The 15,177-nt window shown below is 50.1% G+C and overlaps 1 protein-coding gene across 10 annotated transcripts in view; it reads right to left on the bottom strand.

Annotated features, from left to right (window-relative positions):
- DIP2C (disco interacting protein 2 homolog C) overlaps positions 1 to 15,177 on the bottom strand; it is a 416,980-nt gene that overhangs the window by 203,953 nt on the left and 197,850 nt on the right. For 6 of the 10 annotated variants that reach the window (XM_058682050.1, XM_058682058.1, XM_058682053.1 and 3 more), the window contains exons 2-3: positions 6,147 to 6,218; positions 4,427 to 4,594 (exon numbers count right to left, since the gene is read on the bottom strand). In XM_058682050.1, coding sequence (XP_058538033.1) covers positions 4,427 to 4,594; positions 6,147 to 6,218 — 240 coding nt within the window. The remainder of the gene's footprint in view (positions 1 to 4,426; positions 4,595 to 6,146; positions 6,219 to 15,177) is intronic. The other 4 variants (XM_058682054.1, XM_058682056.1, XM_058682055.1 and 1 more) reach the window with 2 other exon arrangements.

Raw genomic sequence — 15,177 nt, 5'->3', positions numbered from 1 at the left:
ACCTCTCTGGCCCTATCCCCTGGCAGACAGTGCCTGTGGATCCCAGCACCTAGCAGAGCCCGCCACATCCACGGGGCTCTGACACACACAGATCCTGCTTCAGGAACCTGGTAAAATTGCTGAGGGCTTTTCCAGATTTCAAGTCTGCACAAGAACAATTTCTGGGTTGTCCCCTACTCTTCTAGTATCTAATTATACTCTCAAAAAACAGCACTTACTTCTAAAACAAGTGCAATCAAGCCTTTGCCAGAAAATAACCAGTACAATCATGTTTCTGCCACTGTTGTTTCTACCCCTCAAAACAGAAGTCCTTGCCAAAAATCAGCATGAATTTGCTGCAATATTCTTGTTGATGTGTTTTAATTTGATTAGATATCATAATGTGGAAAAGTGCAGAAGATCTGGAACTTTAGGGAGTTTTAAGTGCACCCAAACTCTCGGCCTCTGCCCATCGGGTAAGAGAAGCTCAGGAAGGATGGAGCGTGCAAAGTCAGGAGCAGGGCTTCAAATATGTGCGTTTCTCAGACACCTCACACGCTCTTTGCAAAAACCCACACGAGCCAGTTCCAGAGGGGACGCATCTCCAGCTGCCCCGGTGAATGATCAGAGATCCTGCCACCAGCTCTGCTCAAGCTCCAGGGGTGGCTTTGCTGCTGTAACCACTGATAACTGGGGAGGAAAAATCCGGCTGGTAAAACACCACTAAACATAATGGGAAGTCCACCTGACCAAACCAACAACTGTGTGTGAGAAAACAAGAGTACTTCTCAGGCAAATGACAGCAACAAATTGTGTCCCAAGATGAAGATCATGGATGGCTTCCCCAAGACACAGGTAGTTTACCTCTAGTTGAGAGAAACTTATTTCCTACTGCAAGTCAATCTGGAAAGAATTCATGCTAAGTCAGACAGGCAACCTGATTTAAATACCCTTTTTTTCCTCTGGGAGTTAACCCTGCAGCTTACACCCCACCCATCATCAACAAATGGCACAGCATGACTCGGCTGAGCAGGCCCCCAGGGACAGGCTTGTGCCCCTGAAGCCCAGGTTGGGACAGGCAAATGTGGCTTCTGGGCCGAGGGATGCACTTTGGGAGACCCTAACTCCTGTTACAGAAAGACGGCCTGGGCCAAATCGTGCACCGGGCACCAGAGAAGCACAGCAGTTGTTCGTGTGAAGAACCACAACCGGCCGCCCCCAGTCTCAGGGAGACCACAGCACCGGCACACTTGATCCTCTGACTCTGGAACACAATGGCAAAACACTCCGGTCTATATCCTTCAACACAGGACGAGAAAGTTCATCTCCTGTGAGACTATGAATTGCACAATTCACAAGCTGGGAGCTCTGCCCCTTGCAGGAGACTCCTTCACAAACCTGCAAACCCAGCAGACTCCTCATTAGCTGGGTTTCAGATACAGCTGCCTCCACACAGGCCTGTCGTCAGGATGGTGGGTCTGCAGTTGAAGCTCTCAACACCGGGGTTGTTGAGCTGAAATCCAGGATTCATGATAACAATAAGACACAATTCAACTAACTAGTGTGCAGAGGCCCCAAATCGTGTTATTCTTTAACCACTAAGGTATGGAAACAAGGAGAGCACTGCGTGTCACCGTTTACCACTTAAATGTACCCGAACTGGAAATCAAATAGAGCTGTGCTCACAGATAGGAGACGGCTACGGCACTAACAGGTCCATTTGTCTGGATGTTCGAGGCATCACACGGAGCTAAGCACCACACTGGCCGCCAGCTCTGCCCTCAGCTGGGCTCCCCAAGACCCGCTGAGCACCAGCACCTGCCGGACACATTTGCTTCGCTGCCACATGTGGTCTGTGGCCAGGAGGACACGGGGCAGGGCCCTGCCTGCTACCTGCATGGTTGTATAGGTGGCCTGCCCCCCAGCAAATGGCCTGTAACGTGCAGATGGTTACTCGTTCATCCTGGTGGGGGTGGAATCATCTCATATTCAACCGCCACTAACCTACAACTTCGTAATCATTTCAGAAGTAGGATGCTGTTCAGGGGCCTGTTCTAACACCAGAGATCCTTGCAGAAGCGACACCTGACATGAGCTTCAAATGATGCGCAGATGCAGACAGAGGGCACCGGCACACGCAGAAAGCCGGCCTTGGAAACGGGTGGCCGTCAGACAGAGTCCAGCAGCAGGCGGGTGCGTGGAGCTGAAGAGCGGCTGGGACCGCCGTGTGCAAGGCCCTCCTGACCCAGACCCGGCTACACTCTGTGCATGGCCACCTGCCGTCTCTGGTAGGAGCAAATGTGGTACAGTTAACCTAGCCGAGAGAGGTCCCCCCTGCGAGGGGGCCACTCATGCGGGTCCCACGGCCGATTCCCAGGGAGCAGGAAAGCAGCAGACAGACCAGCCCCCTGTTCTCATTGTCAGAATTCACCCAGATTTCCACAACCACGCAGTCACGGGAAATCCTCATAATTGAGCCACTGAAGGAAAGGCAGGCTGGGCACAAAGTAGGCCAGACCCACATAAACCACTCACCACTGGGAAATATGCCCGGACAGTCCCAAGGAAAGTAAAATCCAGCTAACATACACGTTATTAGAAAGAGGAACTATATGTGCTTGAGAAAGTTTCACTACTCACGGTAACCGGCATTTTACTATGTTACGTCCCCATGGCCTTGTCACGGGGGCCGTGAAGACTCAGCGATAGAAGATATGCCTGAAGAGACTGGTAGAGCAGAGTCTTCTCCCGTCTTTTACGTTTCGTCAGGGTTAGGAACGGCTGAAAGAGGTGCCACGGAACGGAGCGCTAGCACCCAATGAGTACGTCTTAAGATTTCTCCTTGCAAATGATCTGTAACGCGTTCTTTCTGACCCTTCACCAAACACACAATTTTCATCTTTCCTTCTAGCTTCCGGCACACTTTTTCTCATCTGGATTTAAGGCAGGGCTCAACACTGCTCCTCAGAAACACAGTTCTCTCCTGGGCAGACGGGGCCAGGAAGCAGCCTGTGTAGGGAGCACAGTCCCCGGACTCTGGCACCGGGGCTCAGATGCTGGATGCACAAGCCATTCTGGTTCAGAACTGCGCGTCCCAAACCACATCTTAGGAATATTTGTAGCATACTTTACAGAAGTGTTAATATTTTCTCTGGTAAGTAAAAATAATGTGTAAAAAAAAAAAAAGTTCATCAAAACACAAATCCCCTTGTAAAAAAGCAGAGGGTGGGTTAGGGTCACTACAAACAAGATGCTTTTCATGAGATCCTACCCCAAAAGAATGACTTCTCAGACTGAGCTCGTCAAGGAATAACACTCTGAGAAGCTGCTTCTTTCCATGCTACTTCCCCAAAGTTCCACATAATGAACAACGGCTCACCCCAGCAGTTTCTCAGAAACAAAGATGAGCAGAGAAAACTGCAAAACTGACAGGGAACCTGGTTCCCCGAGCTTAGAACCATGGGGGACCTGCCTTCCCTTCCCTGAGGGCATGGGAGGTGGGGGACCCAGGCACCCAGAGCAGCGGCCCCACACAGGTGCTGCCTCCCCACGTTGTGGTCAGGCGCACGCGGCTTATGTAAACCGCGAGGTGGGCCCCGCGGCTAGAGCCAACTCCTCCACCCACTCCCCGCCTCTGAACCCAAGCTGGTCCAGAGAAGAGGGGCAGGAGCCACAGCCAAGGCCTCTTCTGAGACCCTAGGGCCAACGCAACATTACATTTCTCTATTTCTTCCTGATTTTCAAATAATGGCTTTTATTTGGGATTAAAGCCTAAGGGTAAACTTAAAGCTTACAAACATTTGTTTTCTTTTTCTACTAAAAGATGCACTGAACTCAAATTTGGGGCTTCTCATATTCAAAATATTGCCCACCGGAGTAACTCCGGCCTCTGAATAGGCTTATTACCTCTGAGTATACACTCTAGGATCACTGGCTCGGTTTTCCTATTTCCCAGTGGCATGGTGCCCTCTGGAAACCTGACAGTGCTGCAGTGCAGACTCGCCCCCAAGCAGAGCTCAGGGCCAGAATGGCCCAGCACACCCTCGCTGAGGCCAGGGACATAGGGTGGCGGAGGACCAACCATTTCAACTAGAATTTTATGATTTGTCACGCATTCTTCTTTCTCTAGTGTTTTGTAAATGGTGCTCCAACTGCGAAAATAGGATTATAAAACACGGTATTATATTTTCACAGGAAAGACTCAGAACTGGGCCCTGAGGCAGCGGGACAATCAGGGTCCGGGGATCGTGACAAGCTCTGTGACCAAGGGGCGGTGGGGCCCTGGCTGAGTCACAGGAGCTCGCCTGGAGGCTGGGGCTCAAGCCCGGAGCCCCGCCTGAGCCTGCACGCGGCTCCGGTCCCCCACGCTGGGTGTGCACGGCGGCGGCAGGGGGGAGGCCGGCCCCGGAGGCCCCCCTCCGGGTCTCTCTCAGTGGAGTGAGCTCACCGAAGCGAAAGTAAAACAGCGGCCGGTTCCCCGCGGTGCTGGCCGCCCGCTCTCTGACCGCGGCTTCTCGGATGTCACACACCCCGATGTTGCCGGAGTGCAGCGCTCTTCCCGGGGCTCCTTCACTGTGCTGCAGTCTACACCGGACCACGGCAGCTCCATTCGCTGCTGTAACAAGTTGAAAAAAACTAATTAATGCAAACTTTAGTTTTTTTAAAATTTGTTACAGCACTGAGCAGAGCTGCCGACCCCATGCAGAACGGCACAAAGAAAACCAAAGGACAACGCGACACAGGGCCACCCTCAACGCCCAGCCAACACGGGTCAACCATGTCCTCTGCACCACCGCGGCTCAAGAATGCCTTCTGGGGACGGGCGGCACCATCAACAATGTCAAGAGCCCACATCTGCCCCCGAGCAGCCCTCCTCCAAAACGTGGAGGCGCCTCCTGCAGAAAGGAAGTCACAAGGACGGGCCAAGGAAACGGCCAACAGCTTGGCGGTTCTGTTAGAAAACCGTCTGGCCATCTGCCCACATCTACTCTGAAAGCCTCTCACACATGGGTGTCAGCCAGCCAGAAATCGGATTCGTTTTTAATTCACTGAATAGAACCGAGCTTCTTCCTTCCATGAGCCAGACAACAAGAAAATCCAGCCCATCGGCTAAGTCAGGCCAACACAACACGCCCACCTTTACGTTAACTTCTTAAGTATCAAGGAAGGAAAGAAAAATACACAGAATCAAAACAAAACTACAAACACAATGGAGACTCAACACACGAATTCAGTTCCCTGGAACGTGCTCTGTGGGACGCGCCCCTTGCCAACCTAACAGAACACCAGCTGGACACGTCATAGCCTGGAGAGCAGAGGGGCAGAGCGGGGGTCTGTACGCTGTGTGCACCTGCAGATCTGAACCTCTCACTGGGCTTTACACATGTTGTTTGAACAGTGAAAACTAGGAGTTCAGGAAGCACCTTCGAGATTTAGGTTGCTATCCTTTATTCTTGAGGACTTAGGTCAGCCTGGAACCATTCCTAAAGCCTAGCCGATTTTCAAGGTCACCTCTGACTGAACCACACCTCCATCAGAACTAACGTGTTGGAACTCCAGACTGGTAGCATTTTCTTTTCCCTGAAATGTGCAGAATGCATCTCAAGTGCACAGAGATTCTACAAACCTCCGCACAGGAAACACCTGAGTGAAACAGACTTTGTACTTCAGGGGGAGATCCACAGCATTTTACAATCACATTTCAGAACACACCCACCCTTTACCATTTCATAATCCCAGGCAGGATGTTATTCAGTTTCTAGATTCTAGATCTGCCCCCCTGTGAACCAACAAAAACCTTGGCTTAATATAAACTATAATCAATAGCAATAATTTTTAACTCACTAAACCAAAAGTTATGTTTACATCATAATGTTCGTATTTTTATGGTTACAATAAGCATTTTAGAGTAATCAACATATTCTTGCCTTCTACAGATGAAATACCTACTAAATTTATTGCACACATTTATAGAAAAGTCACGTGTGCCCCCCTGTATCCACAAAACATGAGCAACCACACAGAAGAGTTTGACGTGGCCCGCACATCAGAAGTGTGACTTCCGTGCAAGTTGGGCTAGAGGAAGGGTCTGCACTCAGAAGTTTCTCTCTCATGTCACACTTAACTCTTAAAATTAGACGCTTTATGTACTCATGGAAGGTACGTACTCGGAGGCTGGGGCAGGTAGGCTCCAATTAGTTTTGACCTCTTCTTTTCATATCCTTTTTGGGTGATGTCACCTGTAAGAGAAGGAAAGAGGCATTCAGCATGGTCTCAGTGACGAGTGGGTCACTCAATGGACTCTAAGACATCGCAAGTTACCTCCTTTGTGTCTTGTTTGCCTTGTACTTATATTTCAAAGGAGAAAGCACCATATGTCATTCACCTTGGCCCTCCCCACCCTCACAGAGTCATCTAAGACACATAAAAATCCTCGCTAGGCTCACATTTGTCCCAGACCCTCCTCACAAGGTTCCGGCTCTGACTGGACCCAGAGTGAGTCTTGTGACTTTATTCACATGGGCCGAGCAGAAAGGCCCCTAGTCTACCTGGCTCCCAATAGCTTAACCAACAGGAAACTGCAGGCATCTACGCTGGGGATAGATGTCCACCAAAACCATTGCTGATTAGTATTTTCCTCCACTGACTGACCTGCTTGTTGGTCCCACAGACACTCAACTGCTAGGGTGTTTATGAAATAAGTGACTCAGACCAGATGAAACATGAAATAAAACAGAGCAAGAAAATGTGGGACCTACAAAAATCCAAAGTATGCAAGCAAGATGCTTATCCTTAAAGCATAAATTAAAATTTTAAAGCCACAGGTTCACACACAGAAGAGCAGGGGGGCTCACCATGCTGACCTTTTCCCCAAATGCGGAGTACCAAGGACAGAGTGGAAGCACTAACACACACAAAATGCTGGGTTTGCCCCTGAACGTTTTGTGATTTTTTTCCTAATATTCAGAACAAGCCATCATTCCCAGAAGAGCTTAAAAACTCAAGTTTTAATAAAAATACAGCAAATGAGAAGTTATGAGTCATACACAAATTGGTGAATTTGCTTTTCCTAGTGACATATGCTCACCGAATCTGAGCAAACCACAAGCACCCTGTATAAAGACTGCCCGTGACCAACCCGACAAACTCACAGCTCACTTTGCAGGCCGTGTGCCAGGTGAAACACACACCTAGTTTTTAAACAACCAAAGTTTCTGGAAAACGTATCCCACCACCCACGATGAGCACTTCTGATGCTGACGGCGTGTCAGCGGCCACTGTCGACACACAGACGGTCTGCAGCCCTTAGGTGTATGTGCTATGGCTGCACACATAACACAGTTAAGCACCAAGTCTGCTCAGTTGCTTCTGGAGACGCTCCATCAGGTCCCCCGTTTTAAAAGGCTGTCTAAAATCTCAACAACCAAAACATCCTGTGTGCACATACACACTCTGGAGCATGTTTGTGATTTACCAGGAAAACAGAGTAAGTTACCGAATTAGGGTACTGGCTGAGAAGTGGCAGTCATCGGCCATGCCTTCTGATTTCTGCCCACGACTACCACGACTCTTAACATTAAAGACAAGGGGCACCAGCGTGGCTCAGTCAGTTAAGCATCTGACACTTGATTTCGACTCAGGTCATGATCTCGCGGTTCTGGAGTTGGAGCCACGAATCAAGCTTTGGGCTGACAGTGCTGCTTGGGATTCTCTCTCTCCTTTTCTCCCTCTCTCTGTCCCTCCCCTGCTTGTGTGCCCAAGCACTCACTCTCTCAAAATCAATAAATAAACTTAAAAAAAAACAAACATTGAAGGCAAGGAGCCATATGGCTTTGGAAAAACGGGATAAAACCAATCTGCAGAAGGAATCCCAGCGATGCCTGGAAGCTGTGTGGTCAAGGTAGGACCACAGCGGCCGAGGAGGGGGAGGGTGGCCCATGGGGAACCAGGCCCTCCAGGCTGCTTCACATCAATCTGCCTGAGGGCAGAATAAGAAAAGCAGTCAAGCCCCAGGGGACGGTTGAAGCTCCCAGTCCTGCTCACAGACAAGGAGGAGCCCCCCCACCTTAGATGACAGATGACAGGACAGCAGGATCACCACCGCCTTCTCTCAGCCCCTGGGTTCGCTGTCCCTCACCACGCATGCTTCCCCAACGTTCTCTGAAAAGAACGCTATCGAGGAAGCCAGTTCCCTTGTAATTTACGGCTCCTGCATCCGCCGTGGCTCATGTCAGCCTTTCCCGGACTCAGAGCCCATCTGCTCCCTGCAAGGGAGGGGAGGGGAGGGGAGATGAAATCAGGGACAGGAAGAGGAAGGCACAGGTGAGGTGTACGGCTGGGACCACAGCACACACAGCCTCCTGAGCATGAGGTAGACACCTGCCGTTTACCTGTACTCTGCAGGGTCCTACACCTGAGTCCCAGCAGGGTAGGCCAGCACCTTTCATGGTGTGTTCCGTACACAAAATTCAGCTCAAGTTTCAAAAACTTCTCAGATGAACATCTATGTGTGGGGGAAGGAAGTCTGCACCTAATTGTCAGCAGAGACCAACCACAAGGAAACTCAGTTTTAACTCTGTGTTACTTCAGGAAGCTCCCATTATTAAGACTTTAGACCTCAAGGAAAATAAGCCCTTTCCAAATGAAAACACACTCTTCACTCTTCATGAAGTCAGAAGACGTCAGTGTTGTTCTCCAGAGCATCTCTACCCACGTTCCTGGCCTGGCTCAGAAGGGGCTGGATGGTGGGAGGAGTCAGTGCTTCTGAGCAGGTGATTCGCTCCAGCCCCACTATGAAATCATGCTCGCAAGCACCGGGCTCACAGGGGATTCCAGATACCACTCTCAGAGACCCCAGGTTGCTACCAGCTCTTAAAACCTACAGGCATGGAAAGAGAGACACTTTTTATTAAATAACTTCATCTAAATGAGGGGGCGGCAAACTACAAATCCAGCTTGCAGACTGTTTTTGCACACAACGCTTTCCTGGCACACAGCCGCACCCCCTGTGTGCACCACAGCCCGGACCGCACGGCCCACACCAGAGGGATTTACCACGACAGACAAGTTTCCACAGCCCCTGTCCCACGCGTCCCAAAGAGCCTTTAATCCTTAGAACTACTGATTTGACAGGCAAATGGTGCTCCTGTTTCTGGCCCAGGTCCCCAGATCTAAGAAAACAAACTCTGACCAAATCCCAAACAACTTCCCACCGAAGCCACACCTGAAACCGTCCACTCCAGCCAACACGGACGTGGTCAGCGTTCTGGCCACCTGTCCACGACATGCCCCCCCAACCCCCCCCCCCAACCCCCCCCCCCCCCCGCAGGACCATCCTGGCCTTGGGCTCCAGCCGCAGAGAACTCTGCACAAGTCATGGTAGTGCTTTCCTCACGAGGCCTTGGACAGCTGCTGCCAGCTTACTCCTGTCACACACACAAGTGACTCCCTCAGAATACGGGCAATGCCGTCAGGACTAGCATCCTACATTGCTGAGCCCCAGACCCACCGTTTCACAAACAGGCACCGTGTGTCAGTGGGTTTAGTCACACAAGCCGGCACTGGAATGTCACAGAGTGACTTCCAATAAACAGCTGGACAGAGTCTGTGCTCATCATCGGGGCACACAGAGGGTGATTATTTAACTGTTTGGGGATCATTTGGGGAAGAGGCAGAGAGGGATGCTCAATGACTCCATTATTAGGGTGTCTGAGACAACAGCTTCAGTGTGTGTTCCCCGAAAGGATCCAGTATCTGTGCCAAGGGCCCAGGGTCATTCAGGCGCCCCAAGCATCAGGGCTAAAAACGTTGCCGCTTTTCCATGGAGAAAGTCCAGTTACTTTGAACTCTGCAACTACTTTAGCATCAATCTGTAGCCACCTCTCACTGTGAGTTTATACAGGCAGATTTTCTCGCCAGGGGCTCTTACGTTCTGCCAGTGAGGTTTTCTGCGCTGATACAGTAACAAAGACACGGAAGTTGGAGAAAGAGGAGAGAGATGATTGACCAATGAAAGGAGGATGGATGGAGCGATGGAAGGAAAAAGGATGAAGGGGTACACAGGATGGCACGAGCTGGCTGGTTTCACACACGACTCCGTCCTCCCAGGACGCCTCCCCAGTCTCTGCCCAAAGCTGATTGACAATCCGTGTCATGATGTAACACCACCGTGAAAACATGCTTCTCCTTCTCTCATCATCCAGGCTGAAGGCTCCATGGGCACTCCTCTCTCCTCCTCACCCTGGATCTGTCTGTGGTGAGCATGCAGCCTTCAGGGTAAAACTGTGACTCTGAGTAGAAGGGCCACCCTGGGAGGAGCCACTCCTTCCTGCCACACCAACCCTTGCTCAAGTATTTGCCACATAAAATCCAAACGGCATACTTCCATACTCCTGTGTTGAAGACACCTGTCCACGTAACGCCTTTTTCCTTTCAGGAGTAAGAACACAGGACACAAAAGTGCAGAAATCATCCTTTCTCAGTGAGAAGAAAATGCAACCGATCTTTTGAAATACTTCCCACTTTATCAAAAATTTCCATATTGTCATCCTCCAAGAAGCTCAATAAAACTTAAAGTTTCATAAGAAATTGAAGTTATGTCTTTCGTTACCAAAAAAAAAAAAAAAAAAAAAAAAAAAAAGATTTGCAGACAAGTTCTAAACCTAAAACTAAAAGCCAAGTAAGGCAAAACTACCAATACATAGCTGAGCAACACTGAGCAGAGACCTTTCTCACCTTCCCCAAAGGAAGCATCCTCTTATTACCATCGTAGCCCAGAGTTTCCTTGAACCCCCAAGTCCTTGAAAAGAAGCCGAGCAGGGGCACCTGGGTGGCTCAGTCGGTTAAGCATCCGACTTTGGCTCAGGTCACGATCTCACGGTCCGTGAGTTCCAGCCCCGTGTCGGGCTCTGTGCTGATGGCTCAGAGCCTGGAGCCTGTTTCAGATTCTGTGTCTCCCTCTCTCTCTGCCCCTCCCCCGTTCATGCTCTGTTTCTCTCTGTCTCAAAAATAAACGTAAAAAAAAAAAAAAATTACAAAAAAAAGAAAAGAAGCCAAGCAAATGCAGGGCTGAAGGAGACACTGCAGGCCCCCATCTTTCCGACCCAGCCTCGCACCATACACTCAGGCCCCACGAGGGTCTGTGCAGAGCCACTGGCCCTGTGATGCCTGGCTGGGAAGGGGGAGCCTGGACCACCAAGACATCTCAAGGTGACAGGATGCTCCCTAGGAGTGAAACTCAGGCCACAGAGCCAGGCTGGGATCAGAGTAAACAGACCAGCCTAATGGGATGGTTTCCATTCCCAGCATTAGGACTTTGATTCTTCATCTGAAGCTGGAACGAATGCTTATGTAACAAAGCAATCATTCCCATGTTTGGAATTTTACAGCTGTCAGGAACCTTCCTAACATCCCTCTCCTAGGCCGATGGCTTTATAAGGTATCAGGAGCACCCTGGAAGGCACTCTCCCCCCGGCCTGGCTGCTGGAGGCGTGTCAGCCACTCTGTGCTGAGCTTTTCTTTCTGCAGAAAGAGACTGCGGCGTCCGTGCTTGCACCCGCCTGTCCAAGGTGGTGGGAGCACACAGACCCGGGACCCCTTCTGTCCCTGAACACAGCTGGGGGCCCTGCAGGGTCAGTTTACTTCTCCAGGCCTCACCTCTCTTTTATAAAATACCGGTAATAATATCTACTACCTTCGGGGCACCTAGGTGGTGCAGTCGGCTGGGTGTCCGACTTCAGCTCAGGTCATGATCTCACGGTTTGTGGGTTCGAGCCCTATGTTGGGCTCTGTGCTGACAGCTCAGAGCCTGGAGCCTGGTTTGGATTCTGTGTCTCCCTCTCTCTATGCCCCTCCCCGCCCCCACACACACACAATCTCTCTCTAAAAAATAAAGATTAAAAAAATTAAAAAAAATAATACCTACTACCTTCTACTGCAGTGGAAAAGGTCAAATACAAGGGACGGGAAAGGTCTCAGTGAGCACCAGTAGACGGGAGAAGGTACTTTCAGCCCCACAAATGCTTTCTGTGATCTGTGACCCGTTCATACTGTGAGGGACACTGGGGTGCCCAGGCAGCGTTCCCACCCCGGAAGACCTCCAAGCACCTGCTCAGCTCACTAGCATGCGGCCAACAGGCAGCAGGCAGCCATAAAAGGACCCTCCCAGGAGAGGAGGCCAAAGGCCGTTTACAGAAGCAGAAACACTGAGGAAACGCAACATCACGCCCTCTAAAACGTCCACTTGCTTCTCCTCTCTCCCTGATACCGCTACCTGGGCCAACAGTCCCACATCGTCTGGACAGCCACTTGCAGCCCATGACCTCCAGCCCAGTGCCTGTCCTCACTAAAAGGGCAACACGGCCATGGGACCGCAGTACTCAGCACATGGAAGGCTGGTCACCGCACTCAGGGTGGACACCAAGCCCCCTGGCGGGGCCTGTACATCCTCACAGAGTGTGGCCCCATGTCCTGCCAACACACACCCCACAGCCACGACGCTTCCTCTGACGCCATCTAGATGCAGGGCTGCTTTCACTGCCCCCAAGTTTTCTAAGATGGAAGCCACACTTCCAGTGTAAAGTTCAGAAACTTGAATTCCATAGGGCATTTTAAGTAAGGTGATTGGGGTGAAGACAGTCCCTTCGGTATGAATGCAAAATCACCAAGGCCCATTTAAACACTCAGTATGATGGGAAAAGACTCTGAAGAACTACCAATTAACACAATTGGTATTTTTATGTTTATGTGAATGACCAGAAACTTCCATAAGGCATTCAGCTAATGCCATGACCAGAAAGACAAATATCATAAATGTGCCACTGTGATAAAATCCTAATCCTAGCCAATAACGTCTCAGATATTATCACTTAAGGTTTTACTTTTTGTTGTTAAATATTATCATGTGGCCCCTGTAGCTGCCTTTTTTGGTTTGTCAGGAACTCCAACTGCATGAAGGTTTAAAGAAAATAACCCATTGGAAGTCCGTTCTATTCCAAACCACACAGGAGGCGTCTGCCCAGCCCCGCAGCAGACATGCAACCAAGCTGCCGGTGTAAAGGGGGCCCTGTACCAGCACCCCCGCCCCCAGCCAGACAGGACACCAGGGCTCTTCAAGAATCCCAAAAGAACCTGTCAAATTCTTAGGATGCTGTAGGTCTGCTGTGCAGGTGAGGGAGACTTTGTAAGTGTGAGGCTGCTTTGTTCTCTGGCTGCAAGGCCTCCCTCCTGCCCGGTCAGTCCAGAACATTTAACTTGCTGTGATCACTTGCTATAAATACATTAAACAAGCGTCCTTTCTTGGTGTTTTCTGAGATTCAGAGATCCTTCCCTCAGAAAAGGAGGAAACAGTCTCACACTCCCAAGAACAGTGTTCCTGAAAAGACCACAGAAGTCTGAAACACAGCTGCTCCCACTTTCCAGATGGGACTCACTTTTGTGGATCCTGAGTCCCACAGGTAAGCAGGTTTTACTAGATGCTGTGACTCTTTCTCTGTGGGAGAGCAGGAAGGGGTAAGGTTGGGTGATGGACACCATTTTTCATGATTTCTAGCTAGAAATTCAGAAGGAGCTGAGGGCAGGGTCCCGGCTGGCCCCCCTTTCTCATCCAAGCCCCAGAGACCCCATGAGTGAGCCTCCTGCCCAACGACAGGGACAGCGTCTGTACCTTGGATTGGGAGGGGACGAAGCACAGAAGGGAAAAGGACGGGTACGGGCTGTCTCATGATTCGGGATCTTCCTGGGCACCTTACAAATAAAGGCATTTATACTTCAGAGTTCCCGTAACCATCCTCCTGCTCATCTTCCAGTGAAGGGGTGGCCTGACCTGGCTACCGCACTTGCCCACAGGCCCGCCGAAGGCACCACCCAGGACCGTCAGGTGCCCATCCTCTGAAGCTCCCTCACTGTCCCACCATGAAATGTGTCCACACCTTCTGCAGAAGTGGAAAGAGGGCAAACAGAACCAACAATGTCCGTGTCACTCCTAGGACCAGGACGGTCTCAGGCGTGGCCCATGGCAAGCACACAGCAGGCAGCAAAGGCGGGGCGTGTGGGCCAAGCACCGGCAGTGGTTATGAACTCCACCCCTCGGTGCCTGGTCGGAAAGGGCTACATGGGCACCAAAGGAGAACGAGAAAACTATGGAGTCTACCAAAGGCTTCATACTGAGACAACAGGAGGAAAACAGGCCCATTAGTAGATACAAAAGTTCATTCTAGTGCAGAAACCCCAACACCCAGAAAATCGTGTCCCTGAAACAAAACTCAGAACCATTATTTATACACATCAGTTACGGGAATGCCAGCAGAAAAGGATCCAAAAGAGAGGCTGTCCTAGTTTTCCACAAACATAAAAGTACTATCTCCCTGTTTCATAAACACACCCTCACTCACCTAGAGTTTGGTCTTAAGTGTTACTGGAATCATTTAAACAGCTCCACTGAGGGTCCCCACAGCTATGGTAGTCTGCTCGGCTGTTTTTGTGGCAATACCAACAAGGCAAAGCAATCTGAGAGGACGCCTGGTCTGCCCCAACACAGCGTCACGAGAGGAAGCTCACAGAGAGGTGAGCGACCTGACCACCTGTGCCCTGCCAAAGAGACCCAAGGCAACACGGAAACAGGTTCCAAGCAGGGTCCCCAAAGACAGCTACTGCATACCCTGTTGGGTGCCACTGCTGTTTTTACTTGGGCCAGTCTGATGGGAAGGCAGCAGCATCTCAAAATGGTTTTACTTTGCTTTTCTCTAACAGCCAATGATACCGAGCCTGTTTTCGTGTTTTTTTTTTTTCCATATGCACATCCTCTCTAGTGAAGTGTCTGTACATGTCTTTAGCCTGTTTTCTCACTGGATTTCTAGTGATATTGTTGAATTCGGAAAGTTCTTTATGTATTGTGAATGCCAGTCTGTTGTTGAGCATGTGGGTTGCACATACTATCCACATCTGTACCTGGTCTGTCCACCCTCTTTCACAGAGCAGGTTTTAATTTTCGTGAAATCCAATTCACCAATATTTCTCTCTTAATTTTTGAAGGGACTGTGCTTGTAGATTCAAGTCTACAACCTGTTTGCCTAAGCCTAAATCTTGAAGATCTTCTATGATTTTTTGCTATAAGTTTCACAGGTTCACATTTTACACTCACATCTATGATCCTTAAGCAGATTTTTGTGTAAGTGTGGGATTCAGATCTAGATTTTTTTT

This window comes from Neofelis nebulosa, chromosome 8 (genome assembly GCF_028018385.1).
Source record: "Neofelis nebulosa isolate mNeoNeb1 chromosome 8, mNeoNeb1.pri, whole genome shotgun sequence".
In the NCBI taxonomy this organism is placed as follows: domain Eukaryota; kingdom Metazoa; phylum Chordata; class Mammalia; order Carnivora; family Felidae; genus Neofelis; species Neofelis nebulosa.
This window is presented reverse-complemented; position numbering and strand designations above follow the sequence as displayed.